This window comes from Gossypium arboreum, chromosome 5, assembly GCF_025698485.1.
Source record: "Gossypium arboreum isolate Shixiya-1 chromosome 5, ASM2569848v2, whole genome shotgun sequence".
Lineage (NCBI taxonomy): Eukaryota > Viridiplantae > Streptophyta > Magnoliopsida > Malvales > Malvaceae > Gossypium > Gossypium arboreum.
The window spans coordinates 85,207,576-85,226,386 of record NC_069074.1 but is presented as its reverse complement, the minus strand read 5'-3'; the positions used below and the strand labels follow the sequence as shown (position 1 = coordinate 85,226,386).

Genomic DNA, 18,811 nt, shown 5'->3' with positions numbered 1-18,811 from the left:
TCTAGAACTGATATGATGAAGCTTATGAAATTGAACTTGAGGCCATTTTTAGTATAAAGAATACAAAATATACCACAAAATTTTCTTTTTCAAACTCAATTCAAAATTTCATTACATTTAAATTATTTTTCAAAACTCGAATTGTAAAAATAAATTATATTTAGAATTTTATCTTTTCTTATAATGTAAAAGCTATGTTAAGGAACATAAGAGATAAAAACATAAAACAAATTATTTTGCTTAATTTTTTTCTATATTTCTTTTAAAGAATGGTTATTAGATATTTCGATATAGATAATAAAGAGAAGTTTTAGAGGATTATAAAATAATTATCCCTCGTTTTATTTATTTTTGAAATGTTTGTCTACTTTTATTTAATTTTTAATTTTATTATATTCTAAAATTTTAAAACAATTTCAAATTTGGGTACAATGATAATTTGAATTTCGCTATTTCTAAAATGGTAAACACTCAATCAATAAACTACAATTTGGATTTAAAAGTGTAACTTATGAAGGAATTTATATGTATCTAAATATTTATTTTAACTTGAATAGATTTATTCACATATTACAAACATCCATATGTGAGAAATTTTCTAGAGTTAAATCTAAAATTTAATACGAAACTATAATTTTTTATAGGATGCCGACTAGTATATTTAATTTCAAGTTGTAACATATAATTAGGCATTCTTATACCATACTTTCCCATTTTATGATGATGATGATGATGTTGTTGTTACAATTGAGCACCAAGATGACTGCAAAACTTGTTAGTATTGTCCATAAAGAATGGGAAAGAGATGGCAGAATAAAGATGTTATTATCAAGTAGTGAATTATTACAGATTTAAAGAACAATCAAATCGTAAATCAACTAATAGTTACAACTGCTGAGAATCAAAGACCGAAAATGCCAACTATAATGGCAGAAGCAAAGGAAAAGTAAAACAAGATGGGATTCCTTCCTTAATACTTCTGCCTTTGTACCCACAACATTCTTTCTTCTATCACAAAATTTCAACCATCCACTCTACCTACTTTCCTTTCATTTGCTTATTTCATTACTATGCAATGATTTCTTAATAGTTCTGCCTTTCTACCCACAACATTCTTTCTTCTTCACTGTTTATAATTTGTTTTGATCTCCAAGGTCTATCACAAAATTTCAAGCATCCCGTCAAAGGTAATTTTCTTTCATTTGCTTCCTTCATGACATGCTTTTCTTTGCTTCATTCATGACTATGCAATGATTGTTATTTATTATCTGCCAGCTTTGTACGATAGTCAAGGAAGTCAACTTCACTGCTTCATTTTCAGTTCTAATCTCTCAATACTTTTCAGCCACTAAGTCAGGTAATAAGGCAATGATTTCCTCTACTGATTATCAACAGTTTTAGATTTTAAGACAGGATAGCAGACATAATCTATCATAGATAGAAATCTCAAACTGTTGAACATTTTAGCTCTTAATATTCTGTAATGAACTCCTGCACACTTGAATCTAGCATTTTATATACATTGAGAGGTTAACTCTGGTGACCAGAATTTCATCATGTTTCTGTCTGCCACCCATCCATAGCTCCATCTAATAAAGGCCATTGCATTTATGCTTCCTTTTCATGCTTACACTAACATATAAAAACTTATTCAAAAATCCAATACACTAACATATATGATTGCGTTGCAGGGGCAGAGCAATGGAATACGTAGAGCCCGCTGTTGGCATTCCAAATTGTCTTGGACCTCCTGTTTGTAAATACTTGAAATATCACAGAAAGCTGAATGATTATGTGAGAAACTTCGGGAGGATCAGAGATGAATTGAATTGTAAAATGGAAGACATAGAGCTGCAATTGAAAGCAGAGCTTCTTTCTCCTTCGGGGAAGATACCAAAGCAGGGAGCTGAAAATTGGTTGAAAGATGCGAAAGAGATGATTGCGGAAGCACAGGATGTGGAAAATAAAGTCAGAAACGGGAGATATCTCTGTCGTGCTTGGAACGGAAAGCTGGTTGATGAAAAGACTCGAGAAATGAAGGAATTTCTTGATAAAGCTCCTAATGCCTCTGAAGCTCTTGCCATGGATGGTCCTAGTGGTGGGTTGCCACTGCCAACATCAGAACTAGTTGGGGAGGAAGCTGCCAGAAAAGAGATTTGGGCATGTTTGATGCAAGAGGAGGTAAAAAAGATTGGGGTTTGGGGGATGGGCGGTGTGGGTAAAACCACTATCATGAAGCACATCCACAATGATCTTTTGAAAGAACAAAGATTCGAAAGAGTAATCTGGGTTACCATATCAAAGGAGTTCAATGTAATGAAGGTACAAGATGATATTGCAAGTGCTTTGAAGTTGAAGGAAGATTTGGCCATAGAAGGAGACAAGCTCAGACGAGCTGCAATCTTGTCAGAAATGCTGAAGAAAGTAGGGAAGCATGTTCTAATCCTAGATGATGTGTGGGATGAAGTCTCTCTAGAAGAAGTTGGGATCCCTGAGCCGAGTGACAGCAATGGCTGCAAGTTGGTGTTGACAACCCGTTCGGAGCATGTCTGTAAGTATATGGGTTGCATGGTGATAAAAGTGAAGCCCCTTTCGGAACAACAGGCATTGACACTATTCTTGAGTAAAGTTGGGCCTAACATAGTGCAAAATCAAACTTTAATGCCAATTTTGAGGCTCGTCGTCGAAGAATGTGCGGGTCTGCCTCTTACAATTGTCGTCGTAGCTGGTACATTCAAAGGAGAAGAGGACCCTCTTATTTGGAAAAACGCACTCAGAGAATTGAAAGAGAGAATAGAAAAAGTGGAAGGAGTGGAAGCTAAAGTAATCGAGCGTTTGAAATTTAGCTTCGATCACTTAACGGACGAGAAAGTGAAATATTGTTTCTTACATTGCGCATTATTTCCTGAAGATTTTGAAATTCGGAACAATGAGCTAATTGAGTGCTGGATTGAAGAGGGATTCATAGATGATATGGGTACAAGACAAGAAATGAAAGACAAGGGCCATGTTATTTTGAAGAAATTAGAAGATAATTGCTTGTTGGAAAATATTACCAAAAAATTTGGTATACCTTGCGTAAAGATGCATGATGCAGTGAGAGACATGGCACTGTCGATCACAAGTATGAATCCTCGATATATGATACAAGCAGGTTTGCAATTAGAGGAGTTACCAGAAAAGGAGCAATGGAGTTTGGATATTGAGAAAGCATCGCTTATGTGTAACCTCATATCAGAAATTTCCATAGATGTGCTGCCCACAAAATGCCAACTGCTCACAGCCTTGTTATTGCAGAACAATCCTATAAAGAAGATCCGAAATTCTTTCTTCACAAACATGCCTTGTCTTAGTGTTCTCAATTTGTCCTTTACGAAGATCAAGAGTTTACCAAATTCCATCTCTGAACTAAAGAACCTCACAACATTGTTGCTTCGTGGCTGTTATGAATTAAAAGATCTGCCTTGTCTTTCGATGCTTCAAGAATTGAAGAAGTTGGATCTTTGTTTGACTAAAATTGAGGAAGTCCCTGAAGGCATGGATATGCTGATATCTTGATCTTCAAGTGTGGACTCTGGAAGAGATACCCGCAGGAATTTTACCAAAACTCGTTCACCTTCAGCACTTGAGTTTTGAGGTGGAGAATGAAAAAATAAGTCTAAAAGCAGAGGAGTTGGAACCATTGAAGAAGGTGGAGTGCTTTACAGGACGTTTCAAAGACATCAGTGAATTCAATAAGTTCATCGCCTCAATGCAACAAAGTAAGAGAAGTCTCATCAAGTACAAATTACAGGTGGGCTCACGTTTTACGTTAGATTGGACTCCTGAAATAGAAAAAGTAGTAACAATTGGAGAAGTCCACAATTGGGAAGGTGAGTTAATTATGCACTCAATTGAAATTCAAGAGTTGCATATTTTAAAGTGCGACTATTTGAGAAGCTTAGTCGATTAGAATTCTTCCTTCAAAAATGTGATTGACTTGAGAGTTTGTGGCATTTGGAGGTGTGAAGGGATAGAGTGTGTTGTTTCTCTCTCCTCTTTTGCCTCTTCTTCCGCTCATCCATTTCAGAGCCTCGAGGTGTTGTATCTTACTTATCTGCCAAAGTTGAGTGCCCTTATTATGAAAGATGAAGGAATTGGTTCAACAACAACATCAACATTGGCTCCGTCTGCAACCTTTTCTCATCTTAAGAAAATTCAGATATTCGAATGCTCAAGTATGAAAACGTTGCTTCCACATTGGTTGCTTCCAAACCTCCAAAACCTGGAAGAAATTTATGTGGAAGAATGTGATGAGATAGTAGAAATATTGGGAGCACCAACATTAGAAGTTGAAGAAAAAGGGAGTGATGCATTAATCAAATTCCATCTTCCCAAACTGAGAGAGTTATACTTGTGGGAATTACCAAATTTGAAGAGCATTTGCAGCAAAAGTGGAGTGATGGTTTGTGATTCTCTCCAAGTTATCGAATTTGGAAATTGTGATAAACTGAAGAGAATTCCTCCATTTGTTCCCTTTGTTGGCAATGGGCAGCCATTTGCATATGCTCCACCTTCTCTTACTATCAAGTCAAGGAAAGAGTGGTGGGAATCGTTGGAGTGGGATGGCCATCCAAACTTTAAAAATGTTCTTCGCTTCAACCGTTGGTCGGAGATTGACTATAAGGTATGAACCATTAATAGTTTAGTTTATTTTTTTATTTTTATAAATCTAATTTCTCCATATTAATAAAATTTCAGGCTAATATGTATATCAGGAGATGTAAGTGGCGAATGAGAGGATAGTGCAAAAGAGAGGAGAAAAGGAATGATGGAAGGAAGAGGTTAAGAGCATTGAGGCTGAGAGGCTAAGGTAATATAAGAAATCAAACTGCTTCCACTTTTTAAACATTTTCCCTCTCTTACAATTCCTTCTATTCTCTTATTCTTCTCTATATATATATAATTCCCAAAATAACCTTTTAAATTTTCATATTTATAATTAAAACATTTAAGTTATAAACTTATTTTGATATTATTATGGTCTTTTGTCACATTCAACACTAGTCTATTATTTCATAAATTTCATATTTTATATAAATATATATATACGCTTCAAATTATATATTTAAACATCAATATTAATGATTAGCCACCCAATACTTAGTGACTAAGATGACATGGCAATGCTAAACTCTTGTCAATAACTTGTGAAATTGCCACGTCATATAATATATTACATGGCATTGTCCTTGCACTTTTTATTATTTTTAAATTTAAAAAAATAAACTATAATTTTAACCATTTAATTTTTCAAGACGTTATATTTTAGTTACCAAACTTTGAAATTTAAATTGCCGTAAGGCCAACGGTGACACCTTTGAACCCTTCCGTGAATCAAACAGTTGGGATCCTTCATGAACCATCTAGCGGCTCTCCATAGAGGTGAGGCATAACACTAAAAATCAACAATCAAGCCCCCCATAAACCATTTAGTCACTCTACATGGAGATGAGGCATATCTCCAAAAATTGACAATAGGGCCCCTCCGTGAACCATTTAGTACCTCTCTGCAAAAGTGAGACGTATATATTTCCAAAAATATAACTCTAGATCGTCCAATCAACAACTATACAACTCGTGATAATATGTATTATATATTCCTCGATTGTTGAGCCAATAGACACACTACTCACTAACTCACAAATAAAGTGAAATTTATATAAGTCAACTACGAATAAAAACATCATCGCAAACACATTATTAAGAAAGATAAAAGGCATGAATGTCAAAAATCTCAAAAGGCATTGTATATTCTCAAGTCAATGACTACCATCCATCAAACTACAAAGTGAAGTTCATATAAGACAAACGAAAGCACTAGTAAAGGCCCCCTTCCACCAAGGGTTCATTTTCATTTCACTAAAGATCATTCATCGAACGGTAGCTCGCTTTATTACATTAGTATAGTCCTAAATAGTTTCTATCGCCTCCGAAATTAGCTTAATTTCAAACAATTGTTTTACCTTCAACGTTAGTATAATTTAAATACTAATGAACAATTGCAATGCTTACAATGCCAACACAATTCTAAATATTTGTAAATTACCACAATTTTTGTAAGAAAAATACAAGCAAATAATTCTACATCAAATTGTCCTCCTCCACGACACATGTGTGATCTGGTATTACATCAGATTTTTGAAAAACAGAGAATGATTTAAACTAAATGAAAAAAAAAAAAAACCTCGAGATAATGATTTTATTTAAGATGAGAGGAAGTAATAATCCGACAACTTAACAACACTAAAAGTTAATTAAGAATTTAGGTATAGGTATGGGTAGTTGACTGTTAGGATTTGTTAAATTAATGTTATCTTACATCTGTTTCTTTTTGGGTTAAATCCTGAACTGCATAAAGCAAACATGAGACAAATTAATGTTAGCTTGTGGTCCTTCCAACTTTTTCGTCTTCCATCTTACTCTGATTTCAACATTTCATTACCGCTCTCCATTATTTATATCTCCTTCTCCTGCAATGGAAGCTGCAGGTTTCAGAGCTGCCATAAATAAGGATTTCATAGCTCAAGAACTTGACAATGACAGGGAAGATGTCCAAGATGAAGAAGGGGTTGCTATGGGAAGATAGGGTTCATTGATGGGTTGTCACAGCCTTCTTCTCAAGTCGAAAAATCCAAGCTCAGTTTATCGGATGCATTTGCCCGCAATCGAAAGGGAGTCATTGCAGACATATCAGCTTATGCTACCAATCTTAAGAGCCAAAACATCAACTTACTATACTATGATGAAGGATTTTATAACAACGTCAGGTATCAGAACTAAAACTCAATTATCCAAGGGAACCTAAGGGATAACATCTGAAGGAAATTCAGATTGTTCAAGAACAAATTTGAAATTTAATGGCGGATTAGGTATCCAATCAGCTGAACCGCTAAAGCGATTGAAAGCTTGGTAGAATATTATGTTCCACTGCTACAAATTCAACTTTAGTTTCTTTACTTCATTACAGTTTGCCTATGTATAGAAAGCTTAGGATACCACACAAAATATGCATAACATTCTATCCAACATAAGAAAGGTACAAAAAAGAGTTCGTTATCATACGGAAACAGGTGAAGTTGCCACACTTACAGATCACTAAAATTTTACAACAATGATGGAAATGTCATCCTTGCTGTTTCTCTTAACAGCTTCCTCAGTTAGGTGTTTTGCAGCAGATCGAGCATCCTTAATGCCTTTGATAGCATCGACAGCTTCTTGGTTTGACATTACCTGCAATTTAAGGAACTGACCATTAAATCTCAGGTTCAACACGCAGGTTCAATAAAAGAAAAATGTGATTAGATAGGGCTTACCTTCCATAAACCATCACTAAACAATATTATGAGGTCGGTATCTTCGTCGATTGTTACAATGCTCACATCTGGCTCCGAAGTAAGATGTTTCTTTAAACTCTTGTCACCAAATGCTCTCGCCACCGCAAGCTGACCGTCAACACGCGCGACATCCCCTGAAACAAAAACAATATCAGGAAAAGATGGTGTAACCTTGAGCGTCATCCCCAAAAGCTCAGGCACCCATTACCTGGAAAGTTCGAAACAAAACCGCCTCTATTTTCAATGCTCTCCCTTTCAGAAGCGGGCTCATGATCAACTGAAAGCTGTTTAGCCACACCATTCTTAGAAATCACAGCCCGGGAATCGCCAACATTTGCTATTACCAGCTTCTGGCAGTTGATCAATATTGCTGTCACTGCCGTTGAACCCCCTTTGCCCAAATCAATGGCTTGTTCCAATAGATTTGTATCCGTTAAACGATACGCTTTCCTAATCGCATTCTCTGGTTCCGTCCAAAAGTCGGGCTGCTCACACAAAAAGAAACAGAGGCGCTTAGTTAAAATTTCAGGTTCAAGAACACAATGTATTCATTGCCTAGAGATTTGGAGATTCATAAATACATAGCTTTTGACTCGATTCATGGTGGTTGGATATTTGTGGGCAATCTATTTTTATTTCGGTAGCATATGGTACGTGATTACGTTTTTCTTTTTGGTTGTGGTGCATAGTGGGGTTTTATAATAGATAATTTTCTGTGTACGAATTTTGGTGGAATTTGGAGTTTGATTCTTTGATCATGGTTTTTCTGTTGTGCTAGTTAATGGGGTTCAGGTGTATTGTTGCACTGTAAGAATTTCCTGATGCTTGCTTGTGGTTCTTCTCATGTTTCATTATAATTCACCGGTTGACTTTGTTTCATGGATTGAACTTCTTATTGATTCTTAGAGAGCTCGTATGTTTGTATAACATGTGTGTTGGCTGTATAGTACATAAAATAAAAGCATAATAGGGGGATGTTAGACATGTTCATGTTGGTTCCACTCAATTATACACTATAGTAGAACATGTCCTGAATAAGTTATGTACTTACCAAAAGTTGTATAAATGTAGAATTTCCTGAAAATAGAAAATACAGGAGTTGCCAGGTTCGAAAGATAGGGAATAATGAGCTTCTTTCTTATGACATGCTCTTTGACTTCAATATAAGTTAGCGCGGCTTGCAAATAATGCACCAGACGTGTGGTAAACTTGCTTGTTGCTTTTAATGTAATTCACCACTAGGAGTGTTCACAATTCGGTTCAAATCGATTTAAACGACCGAATCAATCTAATTTGATTAATCAGTCGGTGGCCGAATTTAGTTTGGTTGAAGGTTGATTAATGATTTTTTGAAATTTCGGTTATCAGTTCAAAATCGAGTAATTAATTGAATTAACCAATATATATTATATATAATATATAATATATGTAGTGTTTGGATGTTAACTTTCAAGATTTATCTAGTGTTTCTAATATCTCATTTGAAGTTTTCACCTCCATTTAAAGCATATTAGCAATGTATTTTTTCTATGTTTTCTACATATTTGAACCAAAAGACAAAAACATATAAATTTCGGTAATTCAATTAACTTACATAAATATTTTGATTCGATTAATGTATTTAAAAAATTTAATTTAATTAACGATTAAAATTATTTACATTTTAAATAATTCAATTCAGTTAATCATTTGAGTATCCTATTCAGCACTATACTATGGCACAAGCATATGCAACATATAGTTTGCTCATTACTTGTTCATAGCTTCCTTGCTCATTACATGCAAATGGAAATGCAAAGATTGATCCACCAACAACGTGCCATAATTTAAAACAAATTTAAAATTTTTAATAATGTATTTTTAAAAATAATTATTTAAAATGTTGTTAAATAAATTTATAATTCATAACTAAAATATTTAATTTTTTGTGTGATCAGAATTAAACAACTCTAATTTTTATTCTTAATTATAGAAACAATTAAATTTCTTCCAAAAATAATTGTAAAAATTAAAATTAGTTTTAAAATGTTGTTAGTTGTTTAGCAATAGATTTAATTTATTTTAAAACTAAATATTAAAAATTAAAAATAATTTCAAACACAAATGTCAATAAAATTCATTGGGACATTCCATTTCCCACATTCTACCCTTTACATATGTTTCAACCCACATTAATTATTTTATTCCTTAGCAAATTAAGAAGTAAAAACCAATGTAGTAACCAAAACCAAAATACTCATACTTTATTATCTAATAGTTAATAGTCTAACTTTGCTAAAATAATTTTTTTATGTAAAAAACTCAAAATTATTTATAAAATAGAAAAATGTATATTTTTAATTTAAGGATTTTAATCCAAATCATAAAAAATAATTAATTACGACATGATTTTAAAAATAAATTAATTATAAAATAAGACATTTGCTACGATACTCTACAAATGTCGCTAACATATTGGCAAAGACTGGACTAAAATGTAATGACTTAAAATTTTTAAAGACTTTATATGTAAATTTTTCATTTTGATTAGTTGCTGAAACTAAGCTCTATGTGTGCTGCGTGATAGTGTAGAGGGCCTAGAGGCACAAAATCTTAAATAAAGTTAATTTCTTTGTAAACCCTTATTGTTTATTATTTTATTTTTATTCTCCTTCAACACCAAAATTAAAAAGGCTTTTAACCAATTAGTCCAGTTCAAATTATGTCTGGCATAACAATTAACACTATTGATAATAATTTTTTTAGCTCATATTATATTTAAGAAACTATAAATTTACCTAATAATTATAATTTATATAAAGTAAAACTTTTATAAAGTTATTATAATTATAATTTCATCCTATGCCGTATATCAAATTGATAATAAGAGTAATTATAATGACATCTGTAATGGCAGACAGCAAAGAAAAAAGCTAAAAGAAAAAGTAATAAAAATAGGATTTCTTACTAATAATTCTGCCTTTGTGGAACCTACAACTGGCTTCATAATTTCCCTGTTTTTATCTTCACTCTCTTCTTATTTCTTACCCACAACATTCTTTCTTCTTCACTGCTTTTAATTTGTTTCCATCTCCAAGGTCTATCGCTAATTTTCAAGCATCCAGTCAAGTTAATTTTCTTTCATTTGCTTAATTCATGACATGCTTTTCTTTGCTTTTGATTATCTGCTACTGTTATTGCAGCTAGCTTTGTATGATAGTCAACGAAGTCAACTTCACTGCTTCATTTTCAGTTCTAATCTCTCAACACTTTTCAGCCACTAAGTCAGATAATAAGGCAATGATTTCCTCTACTGATTATCAACAGTTTTAGATTTTAAGACAGGATAGCAGACATAATCTATCATATATAGAAATTAATACAAAAAGAACTACCCAGAAGCAATATAATGTTGAAATCTCAGACTGTTGAACATTTTACCTCTTATTTTCTGTAATGAACTCTTGCACACTTGAATCTATCATTTTATATACATAAAGAGCTTGATTCTGGTGACCAGAATTTCATCATGTTTCTGTCTGCCATCCATCCATAGCTCCATCTAATGAACGCCATTGCTTGAAACTTGCATTCATGTTTCCTTTTCATGCTTACACTGATATATCAATACTTCAGCCAATACATTCACAGGTTTTCATTATCTGCTACTGTTGTATATGATTGCATGCAGGGACATAGCAATGGAGTATGTAGAGCCTGTTGTTGGTATTGCAAATTGTCTTGGAACTCCTGTTTGTAAATACTTGCAATACCACAGAAAGATAAACGATTATGTGAGAAACTTCAAGAGGATGAGAGATGAATTGAATTGCAAAATGGAAGATATAGAGCTGCAATTGAAAGCAGAGCTTCTTCGTCCTCTGGGGAAGATACCAAAGAAGGGAGTTGAAAATTGGTTGAAAGATGTGAAAGAGATGATTAGAGAAGCACAAGTTGTTGAAAACAAAGTCAGGAACGGAAATATCTCTGTCGTGCTTGCAACGGGAAGCTGGTTGATGAAAAGAGTCGAGAAATGAAGGGATTTCTTGATAAAGCTCCTAATGCGTCTGAAGGTCTTGCCATTGATGGTCCAAGTGCTGGGTTGCCGCTGCCAACATCAGAATTAGTTGGAGAGGAAGCTGTCAGAAATGAAATTTGGGCATGTTTGATGCAGGAGGAGGTGAGCAACATTGGGGTTTGGGGGATGGGCGGTGTGGGTAAAACCACTATCATGAAGCACATCCACAATGATCTTTTAAAGCAACAAAGATTCGAAAGGGTAATCTGGTTACCATATCAAAGGAGTTCAATGTAATGAAGGTACAAGATGATATTGCAGGTTCTTTGGAGTTGAAGAATTGGCCCAGAGAAGGAGACAAGCTAAGACGAGCAGCAATATTGTCAGAAATGCTGAATAACGAAGGAAAGCATGTTCTAATCCTAGATGATGTGTGGGATAAAGTCTCTCTAGAGGAAGTTGGGATCCCCGAGCCGAGTGGCAGCAATGGCTGCAAGTTGGTGTTGACAACCCGTTCAGAGCATGTCTGTAAGTATATGGGTTGTAAGGTGATAAAAGTGAAGCCCCTTTCAGAAGAAGAGGCATTGATACTATTCTTGAATAAAGTTGGACCTAACATAGCTCAAAGTCCAACTATAATGCCTACTTTGAAGCTTGTTGTCAAGGAATGTGCGGGTTTACCTCTTACAATTATCGTGGTAGCTGGTACATTGAAAGGAGAAGATAACCCTCTTATTTGGAAAAATGCACTCGGGGAATTGAAAGAGAGAATAGGAAAAGTGGAAGGAGTGGAAGCTGAGGTAATCGAGCGCTTGAAAATTTACCTTTGATCACTTAAAGGACAAGCAAGCGAAACATTGTTTTTTGTATTGTACAGTGTATCCCGAAGATTTTGAAATTGATATGGATGAACTAATTGAGTGCTGGATTGAAGAGGGATTCATAGATGATATGGGTACAAGACAAGAGATGAAAGACAAGGGCCATGTTATTTTGAAGAAGTTAGAAGATAACTGCTTGTTGGAAAATATTATCACTAAACTTGGTCGGTTAGGCGTAAAGATGCATGATGCAGTGAGAGACATGGCATTGTCGATCACAAGTATGAATCCTCGATATATAGTACAAGCAGGCTTGCAATTAAAAGAATTACCTAAAAGGGGGCAATGGAGTCCAGATATTGAGAAAGTATCGCTTATGTGTAACTCCATAACGGAATTTCCCGTAGATGTGCTGCCCACAAAATGCCAACTGCTCACAACCTTGTTATTGCAGAAGAACCTTATAAAGAAGATCCCAAATTCTTTCTTCACAAACATGCCTTGTCTTAGTGTTCTCAATTTGTCCTTTACAAAGATCGAGAGTTTACCAAATTCCATCTCTGAACTAAAGAACCTCACAACATTGTTGCTTCGTGGCTGTTATAAATTAAAAGATCTGCCATGTCTTTCGATGCTTCAGGAATTGAAGAAGTTGGATCTCTCTATGACTAACATTGAGGAAGTCCCTGAAGGCATAGATATGTTGATAAAGTTAAGATATCTTGATCTTGAAAATATGTTCACTCTGAAAGGGATACCCGCTGGACTTTTACCAAAACTCGTTCACCTTCAGCACTTGTGTTTAGGTGTGGAGAAAGAAAAAATAAGTCTAAAAGCAGAGGAGATGGAACCATTGAAGAAGTTGGAGTGCTTAACCGGATGTTTCGAAGACATCAATGAATTTAATAAGTTCATCTCCTCAATGCAACAAAATAAGAAAAATCTCATCAAGTACAATTTAGTGGTGGGTAAGTTATATATCCATTCTACAAGAGATAAAAGATTAACAATTGGAGGAGTCGATAATTGGGAAGGTGAGTTAATTATGCACCCAATTGAAATTCAAGAGTTGAATATTTTTAACTGCCACTATTTGAGAAGCTTAGTCGATGATAATTCTTCCTTCAAAAATGCGATTGACTTGAGGGTTTGTAGTATTAGGTGGTGTGGAGGGATAGAGTGTGTTGTTTCCTTGTCCCCTTTTGCCTCTTCTTCCGCTCATCCATTTCAGAGCCTCGAGTTGTTGAGTCTTCAATATCTGCCAAAGCTGAGTGCCCTTATTATGAAAGATGCAGGAATTGGTTCAGCAACAACATCAACACTGGCTCCGTCTGCCACCTTTTCCCATCTTAGGGTAATTATTATAGCCCGATGCTGGAGTATGAAGACGTTGCTTCCACATTGGTTGCTTCCAAACCTCCAAAACCTGGAAGAAATTTGGGTGTCAGAATGTGATGAGATAGTAGAAATATTGGGAGCAGCAACATCAGAAGTTGAAGAAAAAGGGAGTGATGCATTAATCAAATTCCATCTTCCCAAATTGAGAAAATTGGGACTAGAGGAATTACCAAATTTGAAGAGCATTTGCAGCAAGAGTGGAGTGATGGTTTGTGATTCTCTCGAGGATATCAAAGTTTTTAATGGCTGTGATAAACTGAAGAGAATTCCTCCATTTGTTCCCCTTGTTGGCAATGGGCAGCCATTTGCATATGCTCCACCTTCTCTTACTATCAGGTCATACACAAAATGGTGGGAATCGTTGGAGTGGGATGGCACTCCAAACTTTAAAAATGTTCTTCACTTCAACCCCTTTTGAAGAATTAGAGGTATCAATCATTTATAGTTTAGTTTATTTTTTCTTATTTTATAAACCTAATTTCTCCAATTTCAGGTTTTTTTTTTTTTTTTTTTTGTTGAAGTTGTTGAAGAGAAAGATAAAATATTGGTGGGAAAGAAGTAGGGGGAAGGATAGTGCAAAAGAGAGGAGAAAATGAATGATGGAAGGAAGAGGTTAAGAGCATTGAGACTGAGAGGCAAAGGTAAATAAGAAATCAAAGTGACTCCACATTTTAAACATTTTCCCACTCTTACCATTCCTTCTATTCTCTTATTCTTCTCTAATAAATATTTATTCTAAATTTTCATATTTATAATTAAAACAATTAAGTTATAGACTTATTTTGATAATATTAATATGGTCTTTTATCACATTTAACACTAGTCTATTATTTCATAAATCTCATATTTTATATAAATATATATATATGCTTCAAATTATATATTTAGACATCAAAATTAATTACCAACTAAGATAATATGGCAATGCTAAACACTTGTCAATAACTTGTGAAATTGCCACATCATCTAATATATTACATAACATTGTACTTGTACTTTTTATTATTTTTAAATTAAAAAAATATAAACTATAATTTTAACCATTTAATTTTCCTAAGAAGTTATGTTTTGTTAAAATTCAAATTTTAGTTTAGCAATTTTTTAGGTTTCTCAACTTTTCACATTCATGCTTAATCTTAAGTCATAAGGCCAACGGTGGCAACTTTGAACCCCTCTGTGAATCATTTAGTGGCTCTTTTTGGAGGTGAAACATATCTCTAAAATTTGATTAGTTGGGTCTCTCCGTGAACCATTCTACAATTTTTCATGAAAGTGAGACACATCTCCAAAAATCAACAGTTGGGCTCCACAGAGGTGAAGCATAGCACCAAAAATCGACAATCAAGCCCTCCATTAACCATTTAGTCACTCTCCATGGAGATGAGACATATCTCCAAAAATCGACAGTAGGATCCCTCCGTGAACCATTTAGTAGCTCTCTGCAAAAGTGAGACGTATATATCTCCAAAACTATAACTCTAGATCGTTCAATCAACAACTATACAACTCATGATAATATGCATTATATATTCCTCGATTGTTGAGCCAATAGACACACTACTCGCTAAATCAGAAAGTGAAATTTATACAAGTCAACTATGAATAGAAACACCAACGCCTAACACATTGTTAAAAAAGATAAATGGCATGAATTTCAATAATCTCATAAGGCATTGTTTATTCTCGAGTCAATGACTACCACCCATCAAACTACAAAGTGAAGTTCATATAAGACAGACGAAAGCATTATCCATCAATATACCAATTAAAAAAATTTTAAGTTAAGCTTGGAATCAGTTCAATAGTACTATCCACGGTATGACTCATCAAGGTATCCACGGTAAAAGCAACCTTCCACCAAGGGTTCATTTTCATTTCACTAAAGATTATTCATCGAGCGGTAGCTAGCTTTATTACATTAGTATAGTACTAAATAGTTTCTATGGCGTTCGAGATTAGCTTAATTTCAAACAATTGCTTTACCTTCAACGGTAGTATAATTTAAATACTAACGAACAATTGCAATGCTTACAATGCCAGCACAATTCTAAATATTTGTAAATTACCACAATTTTTGTAAGAAAAATACAAGCAAATAGTTCTACATCAAATTGTCCTCGTCCACGACACATGTAAGATCTGATATTACATCAGATTTTTGAAAAACAGAGAATGATTTAAACTAAATAATAATAATAATAATCCTCTAGATAATGATTTTTTTATTTAAGATGAGAGGAAGTAATTATCCGATAACTTAACAACACTAATAGTTAATTAAGAATTTGGGTATAGGTATAGGTAGTTGACTGTTAGGATTTGTTAAATTAATGTTATCTTACATCTGTTTCTTTTTGGATTAAATCCTGAACTGCATAAAGCAAACATGAGAGACAAATTAATGTTAGCTTGTGGTCCAACTTTTTCCACTTCCATCTTACTCTGATTTCAACATTTCATTACCACTCTCCATTATTTATATCTCCTTCTCCTGCAATGGAAGCTGCAGGTTTCAGAGATGCCATAAATAAGGATTTCATAGCTCAAGAACTTGACAATGACAGGGAAGATGACCAAGAGGAAGAAGAGGTTGCCATGGGAAGATAGGGTTCAGTGATGGCTTGTTACAGCCTTCTTCTCAAGTCAAAAAATCCAAGCTCAGTTAATCGGATGCATTTGCCCGCAATCGAAAGGAGTCATTGCAGACATAATCAGCTTATGCTACCAATCTTAAGAACCAAAACATAACTTACTATACTATGATGAAGGATTTTATAACAACATCAGGTATCGGAACTAAAACTCAATTATCCAAGGGAACCTAAGGGATAACATCTGAAGGAAATTCAGATTGTTCAAGAACAAATTTGAAATTTAATGGCGGATTACGTATCCAATCAGCTGAACCGCTAAAGCGATTGAAAGCTTGGTAGAATATTATGTTCCAATGCTACAAATTCAACTTTAGTTTCCTTCATTACAGTTTGCCTATGTATAGAAAGCTTAGGATACCACACAAAATATGCATAACATTCTATCCAACATAAGAAAGGTACAAAAAGAGTTCGTTATCATACGGAAACAGGTGAAGTTGCCACACTTACAGATCACTAAAATTTTACAACAATGATGGAAATGTCATCCTTGCTGTTTCTCTTAACAGCTTCCTCAGTTAGGTGTTTCGCAGCAGATCGAGCATCCTTAATGCCTTTGATAGCATCGACAGCTTCTTGGTTTGACATTACCTGCAATTTAAGGAACGGACCATTAAATTTCAGGTTCAACACGCAGGTTCAATAAAAGAAAAATGTGATTAGATAGGGCTTACCTTCCATAAACCATCACTAGCCAATATTATGAGGTCGGTATCTTCGTCGATTGTTTCAATGCTCACATCTGGCTCCGAAGTAAGATGTTTCTTTAAACTCTTGTCACCAAATGCTCTCGCCACCGCAAGCTGACCGTCAACACGCGCGACATCCCCTGAAACAAAAACAATATCAGAAAAAGATGGTGTAACCTAGAGCGTCATCCCCAAAAGATCAGGCACCCATTACCTGGAAAGTTCGAAACAAAACCGCCTCTATTTTCAATGCTCTCCCTTTCAGAAGCGGGCTCATGATCAACTGAAAGCTGTTTAGCCACACCATTCTTAGAAATCACAGCCCGGGAATCGCCAACATTTGCTATTACCAGCTTCTGGCAGTTGATCAATATTGCTGTCACTGCCGTTGAACCCCCTTTGCCCAAATCAATGGCTTGTTCCAATATATTTGTATCCGTTAAACGATACGCTTTCCTAATCGCATTCTCTGGTTCCGTCCAAAAGTCGGGCTGCTCACACAAAAAGAAACAGAGGCGCTTAGTTAAAACTACAAGCAAAACACTGTCAATGCATAGGAAAAAGATACCGTAAGATCCAGCTTATTATAGATTACCTCATTCAAGATATTGTTAAACAAGTTCGCCTTCAAATAATCGGGAATAACATGGCTCAAATGGCCATCAAATATGGCAAATAAACCGAGCTCACTGCCATTGACTTGCTTAAACTCCGCGAAAACATAGTCTTCCATTGGATGATTCGCTTTCCCCTTCACTAAATGATAACCATGCGTTATATTCTTCGACATCTTACTCTTCCCTTTTCCAGATTCAGCATTACTAGAAGGGTTTAAGCCAACTTTTTCTTGAACTTTCTCCTGCAGTAAATCAATATAAACAGCTCAATAAGCAGTAAATTTACACAACGTTTCCTAGAAATCGCCATTGATGAAGAAAAACATGCCATCAACCGTAAAGCATTGTGGTGGAAATGGGTTAATTCTTTTCCAAAATGCAGTTAATTGATTAAAAACTTTTAACAATTTCATTTTCTTGGGAAATTATTGAGGTCAAATCATCCAAAAACATCCAATTCCTCACACAAACTAGTTCTTGGAAACAATTTACTCCAATTTCCAAGAAAAAAATCATAATCAAACCCCATATATAATAAATCCTAAATCAATCACTTCAAGACGCAGCAAATGGGTTCTTTCAAAGAAAAATCATAACCCATTTCTTCAATACATACATATATTCATATTCACACAACAGATCATGGAAAGTTTAACTATAAACAAAAAGGTATTTAAAGAAAACCCAGAAAAGAGAGGGGATACCTTCATCTTGTGGAGGATTTCTTTGCCAGTCATGGCTTCCTTAGAAGGAAAGAACTTGTGTATGTATGTATATAATATGGTTATATATGTTGTTTGTTGTTAAAAGAAGACACAGTGGCCAAGAGAAGGCCAAAAATAGGAAGAAAAAGAAAGAAAGAAAGTGAGATTGTAAGAGAGAAACAAGAGGAGGAGACAAAGAAAGTAAGTGTAAGATTGAAGAAGGGTCATCCGATATACGCCGCGTTCTTTGCTTTAACTACATGACGCGTTCTTCACATTTCCCTATGACCCATCTTTTTTTTCTTCTTCCTTTTTTGCTTTTCTTTTCCTTTCTTTTACTTTATAAAAATATAAAATGGTTTAATTCTACTTTTAGCCCCTAAACTTGTCACTTTCTCTCACATTAATATTTATTTTTACCCACATTGATACTTCAACTTTCCTTCTCTCTAACCTAACCCCCCATGTTTGTAACACCGTTCCTTTTTAGATCATGTGGTGCTAGCTAATCAAAACGTCACACCTATACTCCTTTTTTATATTTAAATAGAAATT

The 18,811-nt window shown here is 34.6% G+C and overlaps 4 protein-coding genes and 1 pseudogene across 4 annotated transcripts; 3 read left to right on the top strand and 2 right to left on the bottom strand.

Moving 5' to 3' along the window:
- The first annotated feature begins 1,446 nt into the window (after positions 1 to 1,446).
- Positions 1,447 to 4,170, top strand: LOC108451564 (probable disease resistance protein At4g27220). Its single transcript, XM_053029003.1, has one exon. The coding sequence runs from the start codon at positions 1,702 to 1,704 to the stop codon at positions 3,556 to 3,558; it is 1,857 nt and encodes a 618-aa protein (XP_052884963.1). The 5' UTR covers positions 1,447 to 1,701; the 3' UTR covers positions 3,559 to 4,170.
- Positions 4,171 to 4,191: 21 nt separating this feature from the next.
- Positions 4,192 to 5,000, top strand: LOC128293254 (uncharacterized). Its single transcript, XM_053029004.1, has 2 exons — positions 4,192 to 4,666; positions 4,741 to 5,000. The coding sequence occupies exons 1-2, from the start codon at positions 4,220 to 4,222 to the stop codon at positions 4,783 to 4,785; spliced, it is 492 nt and encodes a 163-aa protein (XP_052884964.1). The 5' UTR covers positions 4,192 to 4,219; the 3' UTR covers positions 4,786 to 5,000.
- A 2,035-nt stretch (positions 5,001 to 7,035) lies between these two features.
- On the bottom strand, positions 7,036 to 8,876 carry LOC108451540 (probable protein phosphatase 2C 39). The gene is made up of 4 exons (XM_053027620.1): positions 8,871 to 8,876; positions 7,585 to 7,888; positions 7,356 to 7,510; positions 7,036 to 7,272 (listed from the first exon to the last, which is right to left on the bottom strand). Exons 1-4 carry the CDS (start codon positions 8,874 to 8,876, stop codon positions 7,138 to 7,140), a joined length of 600 nt encoding a protein of 199 aa, XP_052883580.1. The 3' UTR covers positions 7,036 to 7,137.
- A 1,385-nt stretch (positions 8,877 to 10,261) lies between these two features.
- Positions 10,262 to 14,270, top strand: LOC108451027 (probable disease resistance protein At1g61300; annotated as a pseudogene).
- Positions 14,271 to 16,458: 2,188 nt separating this feature from the next.
- LOC108452909 (probable protein phosphatase 2C 39) lies at positions 16,459 to 18,593 on the bottom strand. The gene is made up of 5 exons (XM_017750703.2): positions 18,257 to 18,593; positions 17,531 to 17,794; positions 17,150 to 17,426; positions 16,921 to 17,075; positions 16,459 to 16,837 (listed from the first exon to the last, which is right to left on the bottom strand). The coding sequence occupies exons 1-5, from the start codon at positions 18,287 to 18,289 to the stop codon at positions 16,703 to 16,705; spliced, it is 864 nt and encodes a 287-aa protein (XP_017606192.2). The 5' UTR covers positions 18,290 to 18,593; the 3' UTR covers positions 16,459 to 16,702.
- Positions 18,594 to 18,811: the final 218 nt, after the last annotated feature.